A 21,115-nucleotide genomic window follows, 5' to 3' on the forward strand; every position below is an offset into this window, starting at 1 on the left:
GGTGCAGTTCTGCATAGAAAGGCTTCCAGTTTTTTTTTTTGTCAAAGCTTAATTGAACAAGCTGATTGGCTACCATGTATAGCTGCATCAAATTTTGCACTCTCCAGTTTTAGTAAAGCAACCCCAATGTATTACCATAAGATCAGCTGCATGTTATTTTCCACCATGTTGAAACAGTGATACTGCTGTTGCCACCGTCGACAGGATTGCTAGTATGAAATGGCCATTACAGAGCACCGTAGCCTTGCCAATTTATTTGCAAAAATATATAGTAACCTGACACTACTGTTGCGCATTTAATACATTATAATTTTTCAGATGGCGATGGTCCCATACATCACGGTGTCAGCTCCTCTTGGCTAAACAGAATACAACCAGATGAAATGGTTCCATGCTTTGTAAGAGGGTAAGGTATAGAATAACTGGATTTGTTGATTGACAAAAAGTTGTTAAAAAGCTCCTACATGAAGTTTGTTGCCATAAATTGGTGGTAAAAAAAAAAGATATTTAAAGCATTTTGTAAAGGTCGATTACTATTTTATGTCAATCCATTTCATAATAGTGGTGGTAATATACTGCGCCAACCTCAATACATTCACAATATAGTGACAGCAGCTGGCACAAATGCTGAATAACAGATACAAAATAGAAAACAATAGGTGCAGCGCTCATGTAGATGGTAAACAGTTCATAAAGTCCACAAGCAGGGGTGAGATAGGAGATCAATAATCAGCCAGTCCCAGCAAAGATGTTAATCCAGGGGCCACCACCAACAATCACCCAGGTGTCAAAGCCTCTTACCAGATATGAACGAGCACCATTACAAAGGTCAGTCAAACGCACACATTTAAATCCCCAGGAGAATCCACAAGCAGTCCCCACCGCGATCCTTGGTTCCCAGCCAGATATCAGACAGTACCAGACCTCAGATCAGATAGAGAAGGAGAGACACCTCATGGTGCAGCATGTTCAACAAACCGTTTTATTAAGGTAAAAGTGGCAACTTACAAAATACCAAATGTAAAATCGCTCATCATGTGGTAGGCAGTAGCCCTGATAACCTAAAAGATGGGGGCTGTGTCCTCCGGTGTGTCGAGCGTCACGCCAGTCATAATACCAACACATAAGCAGAATAGATCACTTCTTAGCAGGTATTCCATAGTTAGGTAATATTGTGACCTGTCTCACTATTATTTCTCTTTTCAGAGCTCCAAGTTTCCAAATGCCACAGGATCCCCATGTGCCATGCATCCTTATTGGTCCAGGCACTGGCATAGCCCCTTTCAGGAGCTTCTGGCAACAACGTCTCTACGATATGCAGCATAAAGGTGAGTTTTTAAAACTAAAAAGCCTATTTGCATACACATATACATTGCTACAGCTTAATTTTATTGTTTTTTTCCTTTAGGATTGAAACCTTGTCCAATGATACTTGTCTTTGGGTGTCGGGAATCAAAAATTGATCACATCTACAAAGAGGAGGCTATGCTTGCCAAAAACAAAGGGGTGTTTAAAGAATTGTACACAGCTTATTCCCGAGAACCAAATAAACCAAAGGTATGTATATCAGAACTCACCATACCTTTAGTAGAGGTAGAGACTTGTGAGTACAGGAGGTAGAGTGTTTGTGTTTGAGGAGCACATTTACTCACTGACAAAGGGTGAGCCAGCAAAAAAAATGTAATTTTATACAGAGCTTATAGGGTTATTTTACCAGTTCAGGAGTGTTCATAACTGAGAACGGTGGGATGGGTTTACTAAAGATGTAGAAGCTGTTCAATTACCAAATGTTCTCTTTGCAAAGTATATGTTCACATTTCAAAGTGAATGATACTAAACAAGGTTTACCTGTGTTCACTTTTAATACCCAATTATGTGCAAGGAAAAAAATAAAAAAATTTCTAGCACAGGATTGGCTCTTTGAAATGAATACAGCTTGACAAATATATACTAAATATTCACTTTGCTAAGTGAAAAGTCTCTACTCCTTTAGTAAACCAACCCCAACAATGTATGCTAAACCTATGAAAGCCAGAAATTGATAGACCTCGTAATACATGGAAAATATCTGCTGAACTACAGTGAGGAGATTGGGCCATTCAACAGCACATTCACCAAAATGCAATAAAACATGAAATAAATGTGCTAAGCACACCTAGCAGAAATAATTTTCAGCAATAGTTCCATGCATAAAACTGGCCATACACTGAGCAAATTTTGGCTGGTTCTCGATGAAGAAGATGAATTTGCTTAGTGGGTGGCACTCTCAATACCCTCTCACTTGGCACACTTCAATTGAAAAAATCAAAGGAGCTAGATAGAAAACTGAAGGCTAAATTACAACCACATACAGTTCGTATCCAGTTTGCATCCAGCCAGCACCAGCTGTCAAAATAAAATAGCCGGCACTGCAGATTTGTCTACACGAGCTGTGTAGCTGCAGGATGAGAGAAAAAGATCTATCAGCATATTGCCAAATTTAGAGTAAGAAAATAACATAAAACAGATTTATACTATTGTTTTACAATCCTTCAATTAAGTAAACTTACAGCATCTTGCACTGAATTACAGAAATATGTACAGGACATCCTACGTGAACAGCTGTCGGACGTAACATTTAAAGCAGTGAAGGAGCAGGGAGGACACATATATGTGTGTGGTGATGTCACTATGGCAGGTGATGTTCTCAAAAGTCTTCAGCACGTTGTGAAGCAGCGTGGCAATATGACCCCTGAAGAGGCTGGAGCCTTCATCAGCAAACTGAGGGTAAGGGCAAGTGCAAAGACGTAATACAATACATCAGTGGCCTATTTATATTCTTCCTTAATCCATTACTTTACATCGCTGTTAAGAAATATATATATTTCAGTTCAAGCTGTCTATAATGGAGAAATAACCAACTTGTCTTACTGGTAATGTAGAAATGCAAATGCTGTATAATTTACTGCATTAGTGCAAAAACTCTTCATCCACTTCTCAGCAAATGTAATGTGTTTCCTGCCCACAGAAGAAGAGCAAATCCTGAGCAACTACTGTACATGTGCATTACTGCTTAATGGTCTCCTGCCTTTTCATTTCTCTTTCCATTGCCCAACAATCTGTCTCTTCCCCCTCAGGGCCACAATATGCTGCCATTCATTCATCCACCTCCTGAGTGATGTGCTCCCATTGCCATTTCCCCTTCTCCCACCCACACTTTACTCTGCGATCTTACTACTGCCCATCTTAAAAGCCACCACTCTTCTGCTGTTTAGGTTACATGTCCCGCTGTCCACTTCTGATCTTCCAATACTCTCAGAATTACTCTCCATATCACAAACCAACTGTCCTGTGCTAGAGGCCATACTTCTTCACCAGGTCCCATACACAGAGGATAACATCCTCCTCCCTGCCAGCGATTCCTGTCCTAGCACAGACTAAAGAGACATTTTTAAGGGATATAGTGTTGGACACTAATCATCTTCCACTAGTTCTTTATGACATTCAATTGTATTCAATTGACACCATCTGAACCAAATAAGTTTATCTTGGTCTCATCAGACCACAGGACATGGTTCCAGTAATCCATGTCCTTAGTCTGCTTGTCTTCAGCAAACTGTTTGCGGGCTTTCTTGTGCATCATCTTTAGGAGAGGCTTTCTTCTGGGACGACAGCCATACAGACCAATTTCATGCAGTGTGGGGCATATGACAGGCTGACCCCCACCCATTCAACCTCTGCAGCAATGCTGGCAGCACACATATGTCTATTTATAGGCCTTTTCTGAGTGAAACGTGTCCTATTTAACCACTGGATAATCTTGCTGCAGCTCAGTTTCAGGGTCTTGGCAATCTTCCTATAGCCTAGGCCATCTTTATGTAGAGCAACAGTTCTTTTCTTTCAGATCTTCAGAGAGTTCTGTGCCATGAGGTGCCATGTTGAACTTCCAGTGAGCAGTATGAGAAAGTTAGAGTGATAACACCAAATTTAGCACACCTGCTTCCCATTCACACCTGAGACCTTGTAACACTAACGAATCACATGACATCAGGGAGGGAAAATGGCTAATTGGGCCCAATTTGGACATTTTCACTTAGGGGTGTACTCACTTTTGTTGCCAGCGGTTCACACATTAATGGCTGTGTGTTGAGTTATTTTGAGGGGACAGCAAATTTACACTGTTATACAAGCTGTACACTCGCTACTTTACATTGTAGCAAAGTGTTATTTCTTCAGTGTAGTCACATGAAAAGATATAATAAAATATTTACAAAAATGTGTGTGTGAGCACATTACCCCTTTACATTACAACAATTCCTTTAATAAGTAGGGATAGAACTGTGCATACAAACACATTCACATTAAGGAAGGTATATGTATTATGAAGTCAAAGCATTTGTCAAATGATCTTAAATACAAGAAAGAAAGAAAGCTAGAAAATAAACAAACCTTTAACTTGTATGATCACATACAAACAACAACAAAATTAAATATATGTACAGATGAGTATCAATTATTCTGGGGAAAAAACGAAATATAATTTGGAATACTAAACCCCAAAAAAGACATGCAGTATCTATTTCAACCAGCAGATGGCATGCTATGGCATAACATTGTTCTGCAAGTCCTATGATCATACCAGACTTTTTTTTTTTATGAACTAGTGGAAAAGTGCAGTGTTCCAGTGTAGAATTAACTATTCCACCAATCAGCAAATTCTAATCTGAGAAATACATTTTTTTCTACATACATATGTGACACATGTAATATTATGGTTGGCTCGTACACATTGCACATAATGGTTGCACTTTTACTGTGCTCTATCAAATAAGCCTAATACTGTACATGTACATTTTCCTGGACATTGTATACAGTTGACCTTTATATATATTTATATGTGAATTAGAGGATTGACATTATTGAACCCATTTATATGGTTAAAAGAGAAACACTTTGATAGAATAAATTATGGGAAACACAATTATTTGCTCTTTATTTTAGGATGACAATAGATACCATGAAGATATTTTTGGAGTAACGCTGCGAACCTACGAAGTTACAAATCGTCTCAGATCTGAATCTATTGCATTTATTAATGAAGAGAGCAAAAAAGACTCAGATGAGTAAGTGTAAAACTATTATTATCGTTGTTGGTGTATAGACTCCATAGTAAAGTAACTCATTAAGCTTAAGCTAAAGGAGCTGAAAATCTTAATTCAGTTCATTAAATGAAGACCCCCAGTTGCTTTGGTAAATCAGTTGCATTGATTTTCTATCCTCTATAGCCCTCCTAACCTAGAAACCCCATACCCAGCTGCTTATTTAACTCACAGACATATTATACTATCTCACTTCAGGTTATTGATCTCCACCGTTATATATATATACACATATATATATATATATATATACATATATATACATACATACATATTATATATATATATATATATAACAGAGTGCCAAGAATAATATGAAAAATATAAAATAAATCAATCCCGAATAAAATCAAACCCATGTGTGCAAATGTCAATCTTTGTTGCAAAGAATAGCAAAATTGTACGAACATACAAAAATCTGAGCAAATCAGTTGCTTAGTGCAACGATAGTGCAAATCAATGCAATGCAATTTCCAAAGTCTTCTTCTTTCCCAGCATAAAAATCAGCAAGTGTCCAAAATCAGTCTTTAACACAGCACATCCATGTCCTTTTTAAAACTGCATTAATTTCTCCTTCAAATGACAAAAACCTCTACCACTCACCACATGTAGATGGCCAGCTAAGTCAATAGGCCACTGGGTTTCCCCAAAAATAGGACCGGGTCATATTCATTTTGGCTACAAAATCACACCATGGCTTATTTTCAGGGGATGTCTTATTTATTTATGGTATGTCCAATAATCTCAATTTATTCAAATACAGTCATGTCATCTTCTTCTGGAAAAAAAAATATCTTGATCCTTCAAAGCATGATAGAAAGCACAGTGCTTGTGCTGTGTCATTTACCCCTCTCTATGTTCTAAAAAACCTCGAAAAAAACAATAAAATGTTTTTTAAAAAGGTTCCTGTGCCCCATCTTCTCTCCCCCTATCCCACTCAGGAGTAAGCATTATGACATCTTTAATTCCAAAAATAAACCTTAGTTAAAGTCATTGTAAAAATATATAATGTGTTTTGTAAAAAGATTCTATAATGTCGTGTGTCTCCTTTTATAACTTTATAAAAAGATTCTATAACGTTCAGCGTGTCTCTAAAAAAGTTATATAATGTCCAATTGTGTCATTTTGTAACTTTATTTTCAAAAATACCTTATTTACAGCACCGCTGGGCGCTCACGTGATCTGCTGGAGCTCTTCTTCCCCGCTCCGAGCACTGCCGAGGGAGGGGCCGAGATCCCCGCTGACGTCAGCCCCGCTCCAAGCCCTGCAGAGGGAGGGAGCGCTGATGTCAGCCGGGAGTAGAGGAGAAGATCTCCGGCGGGATATGTGAGCGCCCAGCGGGGTTGTAAATAAGGTATTTTCGATAATAAAGTTATAAATGGAGACAGTTGGACGTTATATACTCTTTTTACAAACCGGATTATATATTTTTGCAAGGACTTTCTAGGGCTTATTTTGGGAGTAGGGCTTATATTGCAGCCCTCCCCAAAAAAATCATGCTAGGTCTTATTTTAGGAGTAGGGCTTATTTTCAAGGAAACATGGTAGTTTAAAAATGCGATCAATTAAAGCCATAGACAGTGAACACTTACAAAACAAAGGGGCTAAATCGCTCAAACCTGCTCACTTGTCAATTCCCCCAAATTTCCCCTGCAATAGAAGACACCGAATAACTACTGCATGGTAAATGCAAACTCTGCAGTCTTTTAATAGTACAGCCTCTGGCAAAGTCTTCATCACTTCCAGGAATATCTAATCCCTGAATCCCCCACAGCAATCAGTGGTAATTCCCACCAGCCCCTGAAACATTACTGAGCTTTGTAGAGACATTGAAGCGACTGCGTGAAACCACAGTGCATCGTGGGGAATGCAGGCATTCATCACTGCTGACTTTGCCAAAGGCTGTGCAACTTAGCATAAGTATACAGTATCTTTTGTTGCAGGAGCTATGCTTTGCAATTGTTTTTTTGTCAAGCAGAGCCGCTTTAAAGAATATCTTAACCCAGTATTTCATATTCCTAAATACGTGCCTACTGTACCATGTACTTGTATGAAAGAGTATCATGTTCTCTTTGTATTCCTTCCCTTGTGTGAAGATCCTGGTGTTCCTGTCAATCCCTCTGCTTTCCTATTAAAAACTGACTATGCTATGCATGAGATCACAGCGTGGTCAGTTTTCTGGCTGTGCTGAGAACTTAGCTAGCTCTTCTCCAATGATTAGACTTGTCCTGACACACCCCCCCCGCACAGCCATTCACTGGGAAGTTCAGTGTACTGCTGTTTTTCCTCCAGGTCTCTAAGCTCTTTATGCAACTGAGAACAGAGGGAATGTGATCACTTAAAAAAAGGGAAACAAAGGTATTTATAATGTTATTTATATGTATACACAAATGTTTTGCCTTTTATTTCTATTTTAAACTGAATGGGTTGTTTTACAAGTTGAGGGTACATATACGTTAAACTTAAAGCGGCTTTCCAGCTGCTGACTTTTAATAAACAGACACTCACCTCCCCCAGGGTCCAGGGCTGTGCTTACACGTAAGGGCACCAGGGAACTACCCCCAGGTCACCTAGGCAATCTAAGCATAAGTGAGAGCAAGCACCTGTCAAAACTAAGTACCTGCCTACCCCTCCTACCCGGTAAAAAAAAGCGTGGCCAATTTTAAAGAGGCAGGAGGGAGGAGGCATTGAAGTAGAACTTCCCTTTTTGGGTGGAGTTCTGTTCCACTTTAAGTTGGATACACACACATACAGTTTTTTTTTTTTTCATTTTACCAGCAGGTTGAATGAAAAAAATAACTGACAGGTCCCCTTATCAACACAAGCAATGTATTCTGACAGGGGGACTCCCTTTCCCACCCTGCCCACCAGAATACACTGACCAGTTGATCAAATGCTGGTTTTTCAGCAGGCAGGACTGTTTGACAGTAGCCAGTCATTGGACCAGCTTTTGGTAAACAGACAACTGTACACAAGGACTGGAAGTGGGCCGGTTCCTGTTGAACCAGATGATTTTCGCCTCCTGTGTACCTGGCTTAAAAGAGATTCGGTCTCAGAGTTTTAGAATGTAAAATTGCAGATTCCTGGCATCAGTTTACTGATTTCTACATTTGATTTCTAGTTGGCTGGTTGGTTTAACCACTTCCAGACCACCCGCCGCAATTTTTTTTTACGTCGCAACTTTGACGTTAAATACCGGGGTTATGGCAACAGATAGCTGCTATGACCCCGGTATTTTTTTATGGGGCGAGCGGTCCTATTTTACATAAAAGTGGTCAGAGCGGCGGATTCGTAGGTGTAGTGAATAAATTACTGATGTCATGTAATTTATTCCCTGCACCTGTGCAGTGCATTGTGGGGCGGCTCGTGAAGTCAGATCCCTATAAAAGAGCTGTCAAACTCAAAACAGCTCATAGCGCGGGAAGCATCCGGAGAAGCTGGAGCTTTTTTTTTTTTCACTCATGCACCCCTAGACCATGACACTCCTGCCACCATGCTTGACTGTAGGCAAGACACACTTGTCTTTGTACTCCTCATCCGAACCAAATAAGTTTATCTTGGTCTCACCAGACCACAGGACATGGTTCCAGTAATCCATGTCCTCAGTCTGCTTGTCTTTAGCAAACTGTTTGCGGGCATTCTTGTGCATCATCTTTAGAAGAGGCTTCCTTCTTGGACTACAGCCATGCAGACCAATTTGATGCAGTGTGCGGCGTATGCTCTGTGCATTGACAGGCTGACCTTCCCCCCACCCCCACCCCTTCAACCTCTGCAGCAATGCTGGCAGCACTCATTTCCCAAAGACAATCTCTGGATATGACACTGAGCACGTGCACTCAACTCCTTTGGTCGACCATGACGAGGCCTGTTCTGAGCTGAATCTTTCCTGTTAAACTGCTGTATGGTCTTGGCCACCATGCTGCAGCTCAGTTTCAGGGTCTTGGCAATCTTCCTATTGCCTAGGCCATCTTTATGTAAAGCAACAATTCTTTTTTTTCCAGATCCTCAGGGAGTTTTTGCCATGAGGTGCCATGTTGAACTTCCAGTGACCAGTATGAGAGAGTGAGAGCGATAACACAAATTTAACACACCTGCTTCCCATTCACACCTGAGACCTTGTAACACTAACAAGTCACATGACACCGGGGAGGGAAAATAGCTAATTGGGCCCAACTTGGACATTTTACTTTCTTTTGTTGCCAGCGGTTTAGACAATATTGGCTGTGTGTTGAGTTATTTTGAGAGGACAGCAAATTTACACACAGTTATACAAGCTGTACACTCACTACTTTACATTGTAGCAAAGTGTCATTACTTCAGCATTGTCACATGAAAAGATATAATAAAATATTTAAAAAAATGTGAGGGGTGTACTCACTTTTGTGAGATACTGTATATACAGACAGACACACTCACACCATTGCTTGCCTGCACATTTCTCCTCTTTTGATGGATACTCATGGATCTCTGCAGTCTCCTGTTATCTCCGCCTTCACCAGCTCAGCAGCTCTCCTAGGACTCATCCCTCCCTCCCTTGCTGGCAAACTCTCACAAAAGTGAGAGAGCTGTGCATAATGTCATTAGCCAAGGCCAGTCTTTTTCAACTGTGGTGCCTTGAGGTTTCTTTAGGGGGTCCCAGCAAAATGCCTAAAAGTTGGCCAAAAATTGTATAAAAGGTGGCAGGTGCATGAAGGCCGCCTTTCTAATTACACTAAGTCACAGGTTTTAATTGTGCACCACAACGACCTTCTAGCTGCCAACCTGCTAATGACCAATGACATTATCAGTTGATAAGGAGGATGTCAGCCATCTGCATAGTATGCTTGTTTGACCCTCCCCTGCCTCCTCTCTATCAGCTTTAGGGTCTCATTAGCTAAGTGATGAAGATAAACTGAGGAAGAAGAGAAACATAGGAATACTAGTCAGTACCAACAGTACCTCTAGCGTTGGGTGTCCTACGTGTGTGGATGTTGCTGCATTATGTAAAACTATTAGAATAGTTTTTACAATTCAGGGTAGGGTGCCCCAAGACTGTCCATAATTTTAAAGCGTGCCTTGAGATTGTCCTTCATTTAAAAGAGTGCCTCAAGACTGTCCATAATTTTAAAGGGTGCCTCGAGATTGGCCTTAATTTTAAAAGGTGCCTCGAGATTGTCCTTAATTTTAAAGGGTGCCTTGACTGAAAAAAGGATAAAAAAACACTGGCCCAGGTTAATGACCAGACAATAAATAGGAAGTGGACTGTATAAGGTATTTACTGTCAGAAAAAAAAAAAGATGAAAAATGACGGAAGAGCCGCTTTAAGTTGATACCAGTTTCTTGTGGGGAAAAGTAATCAGCTTGTTTTAAATATATGTATCTATATATACACAATTAAAAAGTTAACATGACATTGTTTACTTTTTTCCTCTTAGGGTATTCAGCTCATAACTGGAATGTTTCATTGTCCACAGATGACAACCTGGCCACGCAAGAAGCACCCACACTCCATGCACATGGCCATGGCATATCACACCTGCATGTACACTGTTTGTGGAGACATACATAAACTGTGTGTACTGCATGTATGACACAAGACAACTCCTCCACACCTGTATAGCAATGTGGAGAGTCACGTATACCGATTTGCTTTATCTTCTCATATAAAGCCTCCCTTACAAGACGGATTTTGTAACATCAGAGGCAAAGTTAATCTTTTTTTATTGGACTGAGCACCGATCTGCCTGCTTTCCTGTGCTGTCTTTGTCCTGTGCTTATAACGATATATAAATATGTGTAAGAGGGACATATATATATAATGATATATATTCCATAGTAATTATGGGATTTCATTTGTTTTTAGATATAAACACACTGACATGGTTTTGCTTGAAATTTATCAACGGCATAATGAGATGCAAAAAAACAAAAGAAATCACACTGTTCTCTGGTGCATGAATCTTGTCATTTTACTCAGGCCATGCTTTGCTTTGACCGAAATATGTCCATTTATTTAATGAGATCCAATAGTTACTGTTTATGCAAGAAGATAGGATGGCTATGGCTCTTCAGTCCACACAGATTATCCTTAGGCACCCATGTGCCATTTACACTAGTGAAAAGATATGTACAAGTTATATATCTATGTCAAAGGCTAGTAGATCATGCTGCACCACCTCGTTCTATATCTATGTCAAAGGCTAGTAGAAGATCATGCTGCACCTCCTAATGTCCTATCACTTTCACTGAAAGTGACATTGATATTTTGGAAATAACGTATTCTATGAGGGGATTTCTGACATAAATATAGGTCTTTAAATCCATTTAAATGTGGCACAGACTTAGTCTGTATCCTGGAAGATTCCACTCACGTCTCGGTAAAGTGAAGGTGATCCATATCAATAAAGCTATTTATACACAGGGTCACAGAAACATGGTGGTGGCACCTCGCCTTTCAATTGCCCATTATTCTTGGACCCAAAATGAAAAAAACCTACTTAACAGAATAGATGGAATAAATTATAATCTGGGGACCAAGAACTTATTATAGGACTAAATTTGTCTTTTTGACCCACAGGTTTGTATCCCAGCAATAGACTGCAGAAAACTTTTACTACAATAAGTGAAACGCAGTGCTTGGGGGTTTGTAGTAATGTCATACCAATGTATGACTGTGGCGTTTGCAGAGTGCCTTGGCCATACCTTAGAACCAATTTTCAACTAAAAAGGGATTTCAACAAAACCAAAATATCCCTTGCCTATTTAAGATCCCTCTGTCTATAAACCTTTGATATGGCTTTGTGGAAAGTGGCAGAACAACAGACCACATGGACTAGGCCTTTATTACAGTATCCATAAACAAGAAAAAAATTTTAATGAACAGAACTGTTTAATACATCCACGGGAAGTCCTGAATGTTCATGTACCAAATGCTAGGTTTCAGAGGTTTTCTATCAGGGTTTTAACTGTGGATTTCCTTATAGATAAATGTTCCTGAGGTTACATGAAGCAGTTCACACCTACTTCATTAGAGGGGATCTGCTAAGTGTTAAAATTTAAATATAATATATTTAAAATATACAGCAGCATTTTCAGAACCAAGTTTAGGAGACATGTATGAAAGTTAAAAATGTTTTATAGCTACATAGCATGTATTCACTTTCCTGAAACAAAATGGAATCTTCGCTAATAGCATCAAAGCCTGCAACATTGGGAAGAGTAATTGAAGCTGTTGGCAGTGGTCTCGTACCAGATAGAATACGTGTGTTTAATTGATGTATTACTATAAGTTTATTCAAAAATTAATATATACAGTCTTGGTGGGGGGAATTAAGGGAGATGGTTTGCAAATTATGAATATATCTATTGTGCTAATTAAAAAAAAAATCATACCAAATATATTTACATCAAATTTACTTTAAATATATTAATACTATACCCTGTATAATTATTTTTAAGTCTACTTACAAAGTGACAAAAGTGTATGTATTTTTCACAAATTAACAGTCATCAGAAATACCGATTGTGCTTAAAGGACCACTAAACCAAAGGCAAGTTTAATAAATAAAAATTCCTAACGCTCATGTTGAATGCCTAACATGTCTATTTAGTAAACCATTGATTAAGAGTAAGAGTTATTGACTTCTGAATACTAGTTTGGATTCTGCAACTAAGTAGTAAAGTGGAAGAGTCAGCATGACCGGCAACAGAAGGGGTCAGAAATGACAGTAAATGCCTTTGTGATAAGTTCAGTTTGGTATTTTGACACCGGGGTGATTTACCAAAAAGCATATTGAAACTTGATATGGGTCACCACACACAGATAGATATTAATATAGTAATGCATGCATACACAAATGAACATGACATTATTTTATATAATATTTTCTTCTTTAAAAAATCCTCTATTTCTCACTTGCAAGTCAAAGTGTCGGATCAGTTTCTCTTTCTACCCTGAATGGTTCTCCTATGCTCTATCTACTGTATATTTTTCTAGATGTTCCTGTTAAGTTACCTGTTCCTATTCTTAAATCTTGAGTATGATGAGCCACAGAATCAGCAGCCTTTCATCATAAAAAGCTCATCATGCTTTCTCTGCCACCAACTATGCACAGGTATTTATAAAAAAAAAAATGTACATAGCTATTCGTCCAGTGAAACTGCTGTTACATTTGTGAGAATGGGGCAAAATCCAATGTACCCCTTCTACTTCCTCTATGGCAGTGATTCTCAACTCCGGTCCTCGGGACCAACCAGGTCAGGTTTGCAAGATAACTAAATTGCATCACAGGTGATCTCATTTGCTGCTCAGTGATTGCAGTATTCTAGTCTGCATCTCCCCAAGGCAATACTTAAATTCTGGCCTGTTAGTGGGTCCCGAGGACCGGAGTTGAGAACCACTGCTCTGTGGGTTTATTGCTATTCATTCATACGAAATATAGTGGTTCTGTAAAATACAGCATTATGGCCACTAGATGGAGATAAAGATCACAGGAAATAAAAATTTATTTCCTATAAACCTCAGCTATATCTGGTATCCATACCAAGGTATTTTCCCAAACCACATATTGTTAAGCATAAACAACATATGACCTGTAGAGGAAATACCCTGAGAACATTTTATTTTTCCCCATTTACACAGACTAAATGCACCAGTAGTTTTGCTGGATGAGTAGATATAAATAGTCAAAGGACTGAAGTTGTCTGTTGGCATTGAGGTTCTTAACACCCAGTCCATCTTTAGAACCCCATTCATAGAAAATGGTGTAAAAAGAGGTGCAGAGAGCTTGCAAGCAAGAGATAAAGGAATAAAATGTTTCAAGAAACAGATCATATCCAAACAATGATCAAAAATACCCAAACAATACCCCAATACTCCTGGATCCTCAGCAATAGCAGCATCGACTTATGGCTGGACTCTAGGCAGATATAAAAACACAATTAGAATGTAGTTATGTCTGTTATGTTTGGTAAAAGCACAATTAAATTTATTTTTAAACGTGGCTCGAATAAATGCCTGTATTATTTCCCTGATTAGCTTCCAATATTCACCTGCACAGAATTACTGTCATGAAACATTCTGAGCTGCCATTTATGGCATACTTCTGAAAATGCTAGATGACTGGCTGTTGTGCTGACCTACTGATCTCAATACTATTCGAGTCATGAACCTGGAACAAACATGCAGTTTAGGAAATGTGTAGGAAAGTAAGAAGTCCTTATCAGCATATCAGCTGAGTAAATTAAAGTACTGAAGTAGGTGTCAACATGACAGCCAGCATTTAAAGAAGAAATGTTCAGTAATGAAAGTCTCCACATTACTGCCAGGACATTTACTTTTAACTGAGATACAGTTGTACCCAGCTGCACATTCGTTCAGCCCTACTGCATTACATAGTGCAATCACTCTAACATTGGGAGCTTTCTAACAAATTTATAGCACAAAATGAGTTAAAGTATAACTATAGGCAAAACTTTTTTTTTAATTTTGTATAGAGCAAGAGAGGGTTAGAACCCCTGTCAGATTTTATTTTGCCATATGTGTCCCATCGTGGGCATTTACCTTCACTTCCTGTCCGATAGCCAAACAGGAAGTGAGAAGAAACCCCTGCAAAATAAGGCAATCCATTGGGACTAGTGTTTTCATTGGAAGATTTCCCCTCTATTACTTTACTGGGGACAACCCAGCACAATTTTGGATTTTCTTTTACGTTCAGTTTTAAAGATAATGGTAAAACAAGACAAATAGAGGGGGACATTTTTGCCTTCTGTTACACTTTAAGTGCTGACCTCAACAGTAAAATGATGTGCCTTCACTGTTCAATGGGTAGACTGGAAGGAGGTCCTTGACCAAACAGTACTGTAGTGAAGAAAAGTGAGGTCAGGGAGAGGTTATGCTGTATAGTAAGGGTGCCTGAATCACAAGAATAGCTGAACAGAATTAGAAATCTTTTGCTAAACTGGGTACTTCCCCTGTGTGAATTTTAACTTTAGCTGCATGCCTGGAGTTCAGATTTCATATTTAAAATAGTATCTTCTTTTATAAAAGTTTCACAACATTTTTATGATACTATGAGCTAACATCATATGCAACAGAATGATTTTAAGAAATTTTTGTAAAGTCTTTTTTTTTTCTTTTTTAAACATGTGAATAAAATAATGCATACTCAACTACGAGAAAAATGGCAAATTCTTATTAAAATAAACAAATAGAAAGGTAAAGTGGTTTTTAGTGAATTTTATAAATTAATCTTTAAGCATACTGATATTTTATGTAATTTCTTGTATCCACGACACACTATTAAACACTTTCTAATAAACTCCAGCATACATGGTTGTTGGAAGCCTGTGTATTCCTTACTAATACAGGCCATACAACCTCCATTAGGGGTGTGAGATGAATTGTGCCCCTTTCCTGAGTCATTAAGCAATATGTTTCATCTGATTGCTCCTGCTTCTCAAGTATATTGACAACATGGGCTAATCAGGCTAATCACATAGCTGAAGATCAGCCTTCAGAAAGCTGGAGCTCCTGTATAGACCTTGCTACCTGTTGACTACAAGTGGTAAATATGAAATATTCTGATGCAATATTTAATATTTACTTTACTAAACCAAAACTTAGTAGTATTTTATATTTAAATTTAGGGCATATAGAAACAAAATAGATGCAAGTACATAATCCTTGGAATTCATAAAGACTAGCGCAGACAGATTTTGAAAAAGTGTCTCTAATGCGTTCTAAAAGTGGTGCAGACTAGAGCTTGCACTTAAAACCAAATGCAAATGCTTAATGAATTTGGCAAAATACATTAACAAGAGCGAGTAACAACCGGAAAAGTTGCACAGCAGCTTTTTTGAATTCCCCCAATATAGTCTCTTAAATCAAACTCAGATTTTCAAATCTTTATTTTTTCCTTTTCCCCATTTCCTACATTGTTATGTTGTCCCTATAATTTGCATTCAAAGAATCATTTGAGTTTGTTTTTTTCATATCATAGAATATTTGAGAGATAGCTCAACCTTATATGTAGCTAAAAGTGAACTTGTGCCTTGCACATGCAGGGCAAAGCAACAGGTTCATAGATCCAGAATTCTATAACTGCAATACTTACCTCTTCTTGGATGTCCTGTCAATCTGAGGGTTGGGGGGGGGGGGGGTGGGGGCAAAGAAAGTTAGATAATTGCAGCCTGAGCTTACACAGGGTTCAGAACTCTTCCTGTCCCCATGTGACAGTACGGGGCAAATCATCAGGCACTGACTCACAAGGTTAATTTGAAGAGAATCATATTGTGCTGGTTTCCTACACAATGCATCTGGACCTAAGCCCCCATTGGGTCCTTACTGTTGTAAAGAGATTGCATGAGGATCTCCTTGCAAGGCAAGTAGCAGACTGTGTGTTATCCACATATCTCTATACATAATCCACTTGAAGTCACAGAAATACATCCTCTGTGTTTCCAAGTTCATTCATACCTAAACATATGTATAGATTTCCCATGCTGCTGACTATGGTTGCTTGGCTTTTAACCAAGCTCTCAGTCCAGCATCCAACTCAATTTCAACCACACTGAAGATGTCTAGAGAGCCAACTAAAAATACTTTAAATCTTTTCCATGAAAAAACAATTATTAAGAGATTATCAACAGAGAGGATTTAAAAACTAAAAGGTGGAAAAATATTGGGCGACATTTCAAGATATATTGATGACCTCATGTCCGGTATTATGCCTACAATGTAAGCTGATGTAGAGCAATGAGCTGCACATCAAAGTTATAGAAATTTTAAATATCTAATTTTCTGAACAGATGCGAGAACCTGTACATACCTAGCTGTGAATGCTATAAGCAGCTTCTTCACATAATGTAACTTCTATAACTTTATTTTAGATATAGTGGTCCTTTAAGTACAAGGATTGAGGGTGGTACGTACAATTCAAGAGAAAAAAGACTAAACACCAATTCTTATACTGTTATACTATGCAAAAAAAGTGTGTATGAATTGAGACAACAGATTGTTCAACTTCCTTAGCCTAATACATGAGATAAGTGTTTCACTCATCTTCATAAATCTATATTTCTATCAATTGATTTCTTATGAATTAAATGGATCTGCAGTTGACGAAAGCATTGAAACTTACAAAATAAGATATATAAATGTGCTTGGTCATCTAATCATATTCTTTGTTTCCTCAATCAATGGTAAAACATTTAGGGGTATACATAATGCCAAAACTGTGAAATTTGTGAAAGTTGATGAGGTGATCAGTTAAAAAGTTAAAGCCAGTAAAAAGATAATAAAAAAAGAATTTCTAATAAAGCAAAACTTCTGCAATTTTACATGGGTGTTAATGGCCATTCTGCATCGTTAGCAGGACTAGTATGTTACACCTCTACTTTGACTGTAGTCTAAGCATGCACCCCTTTGTATAGTCCCAAGCTAACAGTGGTATGGATCAGCATTGCATATGTTTGTTTGAAAAAGATCTACTATGAAAATAAAAGAGCTTTAACTCAATCCTTGTTATCCTTTTTTTATTTCTATTTTTTAAATATGAAAAATAATGGAATCATTTAAACTCTTCATGTCTTCAAATAATACAAACTCTTAAAAAATGTGATTAAACATATAGATCTTCAATAATACAGACTCTTCAAAAAAGTGATTTGTCTTCAAAAGAGTGATTGAAAGTGATCTTTCTTCAATAATATAGACACTTCAAAAATGTGATTAAACGTTAAGTGTAGGTTTATAAAGCAATGAATGCAACATTCACCAACGATTTACTGGTAGTGAATCATGCGCTGTATAATAAAATGCAATGCATTCAGCAGGAGGATTCACTTGCAATGTATATGTGGTAAATGTCACATTGATTCTTTTATCAATATGCCCAATAATGTTTGGTGTGTGTAATTTATCTGTCTTTTTTTGCCATAAAGGAATCCTTTAAAAATGTGCAGGTCTCTGGGAAATCCTACTAAACATAATAATATCTACTGTCATGGTACATTGCCCTGATTTGCTAGTTGTACAGTAGATATAATAATAAATAAGAGAATAAAGAATAAATTATAGCTATCACCCAGGGAAGATTAGCGAAAATTACATTGCTAGCCAGTAGGTGAAGGCCCTCCCTTATTGGGGATCAGTAGAATGACCCCCTTGCATTGGTTCTCAGTTAAAAAGGGGGCCCCCTTAAATTGGTGTTCAGTAGGGAAGGGCCCCCCATTAAATTGGTGGTTGGTAGGAGAAGGGCCCATTCATCCTGGTAGTCAGTAGAAGAGGGTCCTCCTTACACTGGTGGTCTGTAGGTTAGTTTTTGAATTTTGGTTCAACAGCAGCCTAAATCTAACCCCTAACTTAAACCTTACATAAGTATTAAGCTCACCCTAAAATCTAAAGGCTTATGAAGATAAGCATAGTTTCTTCTGTGTTTGATGCGTGCTATAAGCGCATATCAAACAGCCATTTATTTTAAAGGTGTGCTGAGGCTGCATTTGCACTTCTTTGTGCTACTTTAAGATGCATTTGCATTGCAAGAAGAACAGGCAATGCCTACAATACTATATGCTGTAAATGGAAAAAACATTTATTAAAATGGCACTGGCAGCTATAGTGGAACATGTTTGAAGGTGCTGGAAAGACTGTCATGTTGATTAAACCTAGGAAAGAAAAGGCTTCATGGCCAAAATGTGCAGAATAATGCTTAGGGGTACCAACTGGGGGGAAAGACTGCAATCGTGACAAAACCTTGACACCAGAAGGCCAAATCCCAAGTGTTTTCCCCCAATTAACTTTTAGGTAAGTGAAAAGCTTTATATGTTCATTTTACATGAATCAGATTTCCTTTAAAGCAGAACTGAAGCAACAATTGTGAACAAGGGTTATAGCTTCCTATATAGTTATACACTACAGGTTGGAGTATTGAAAAGCTATACTGCCACATATGCTTATGATTGTTTAGTGCGAATTAGCACCTGCACAATGTGAGTGTTTGTTTTTAATCTGGGACTGGAATAAATGTGGTTTTAAAAGGTAATACACAATTGAGAGCTATTCTTATCAGTTTGACTGGAGTCCTTAAAGGACAGTATCTGAAAAACTGGATGAGGAGGAAAACCTTGCTGCAAAGGAGTGTATACAGCTTGAGGATTCCAGTAAAAATATTTGAGGACCCTTATAAAAGGTGACACAGGCACTTTTTTTACCTTACATTCAGTTGGCGGTCCATCCGAAGGGCAACACTGTGGTGTATAAAGTTGATGCAGGCACAGCATCGGTGGCAGGCACAGCATCAGTGGTTGGGAGAAGCATAGAAGGAACTGTTGAATAGCCGATTGGCAAATCTTTAATAGAGACATTTATGATTTCAGTCATTTTGAAAATCACATAGATATATATACACATTCACAAACACAAATTCAAGTCCAGTCCTTCCTTTCAGCACATGGCTTGCCCTACAAAGGCCACCAATACTTTCACAAAGGGGATCCTACTGGCCACCAATGTAAGGGAGTCCTTTCTCACATTAACCATGAACATAAGGGGGTCCTTCTCACATTAACCATCAATGTAAGTGGATCTTTTTCTCACTAACTACCAACGTAAGGGGGTTCTCCTCACATTTACCTTTAATGTAAAGGGGTCCTTCTCGCACTTACCACCAATGTAAAGGGATCCTCCTCTCACAAACCATTAATGTAAGGGGATCCTAAAGTGATTTTAAAGGCTCATTTTTTATTTTTTTAAATAACAAACACATTATATTTACCTGCCTCCTCTTCTCAGGTCCCCCGCCATCACTCCTGGCTTCTTCCCCACCACTGACTGCCCCCATTGTATGCCACTTGCTATGGGGGAACTCGTGAGTGCTTGCGCCACTCTGTGTGTCCATAAGGTATATAGAGCGGGGCTCAGCCCCCACCTTCCACGTCCTCATCACTGGCTGTAATTGATTGCGATGGGAGCTGCTGCTGTGTCTGAGCCAATGAGGAGGGAGAGAGCTGAGAAATGGTTTGTTACCTTACTGCATGTAGTAAGGTAAAAAACCTTCTGCCTTTAGAATCACTTTAAGCCAATTTTTGCTTATTAAAAATTCTTACAAACAACAACAAAAGTAAAATACATAATAATATGCATATATAAATATATACAAATTTACACAAAAAAGAGAAAATTATTTAGACACAGCAAACATGGCTTTAGGGCAATAGAACAATTGCATAAATTAACATATCATTACTGGGGGAAAACAACAAGCATCACATCACAACACCAGACATCAACCTGCGAGGTCCAGAAACAAACCCACACCAGTCATGCATATAGCCCTGCTTCAAAAAGAACAACACCAACTAAATCAAAGGAAGTGAAAAGAACAGAAAAGGAAGAAAAGCTACTCATCCAGAGATGGTCAGTTGATCAAAGGAGGTTCTGATATTCCTCCAGGCCCTTATCCAGACAGCCCTGGGCTCTGCTCCTCTCAAATCTTCCCAATCTCACACAGAATGGCGTACACCACCTCAACAGGGAAGAACTTCTGCCACAGGGAAATCCGGCCCTGTGCATTCCACGTAAAGTAACAGACAACTACAGAAACTAGAAAGTGTATACAATAAAAAGACCAGGAGGTCAATAATGCCCCATACACCCATTCTGCATAACTCTTGTGATAAAGGAAGGAATGCATAGAACTCTCGCCACCCTTTTACATACCTCTTTGTTAAAGGGACACTGAAGCAAGAAGTGGTCCATAAACTCTATTTTTTCAACACATTCCAGGACAATCCCAATCATCCACAGGGTGATGCTTTGGATTCCCCCTTAGACAGAGCCTTCAATGGAAAGCGAGTGAGGCTATATCCAAAAACTTCAAAGGGATTCTCTTCAAATTAACTAAATGCAACCCCTCCCTCATGGTGCTTGGGCAATCCCTCAAGGCCAGTGACACACTGAAAGCAGAATCGTCTTCTCCAGGAACTTCCTGGGGAGGGACC

The 21,115-nt window shown here is 38.6% G+C and overlaps 1 protein-coding gene across 7 annotated transcripts in view; it reads left to right on the top strand.

Moving 5' to 3' along the window:
• The window catches only part of NOS1 (nitric oxide synthase 1), a gene marked incomplete at its 3' end in the record, with an annotated part of 435,619 nt that extends 424,331 nt beyond the window's left edge, over positions 1–11,288 (top strand). For 5 of the 7 annotated variants that reach the window (XM_082252128.1, XM_082252130.1, XM_082252132.1 and 2 more), the window contains 7 exons: positions 319–406; positions 1,207–1,328; positions 1,409–1,557; positions 2,572–2,766; positions 4,981–5,102; positions 7,430–7,495; positions 10,552–11,288. In XM_082252128.1, the coding sequence (XP_082108254.1) occupies positions 319–406; positions 1,207–1,328; positions 1,409–1,557; positions 2,572–2,766; positions 4,981–5,102; positions 7,430–7,454 (701 nt within the window). Of the gene's footprint in view, positions 1–318; positions 407–1,206; positions 1,329–1,408; positions 1,558–2,571; positions 2,767–4,980; positions 5,107–7,429; positions 7,496–10,551 lie in introns of those variants that run through there. The other 2 variants (XM_082252133.1, XM_082252134.1) reach the window with 2 other exon arrangements.
• Positions 11,289–21,115: the final 9,827 nt, after the last annotated feature.

Source organism: Pelophylax lessonae, assembly GCF_965119305.1.
Source record: "Pelophylax lessonae genome assembly, chromosome: 1".
NCBI classification, from domain to species: domain Eukaryota; kingdom Metazoa; phylum Chordata; class Amphibia; order Anura; family Ranidae; genus Pelophylax; species Pelophylax lessonae.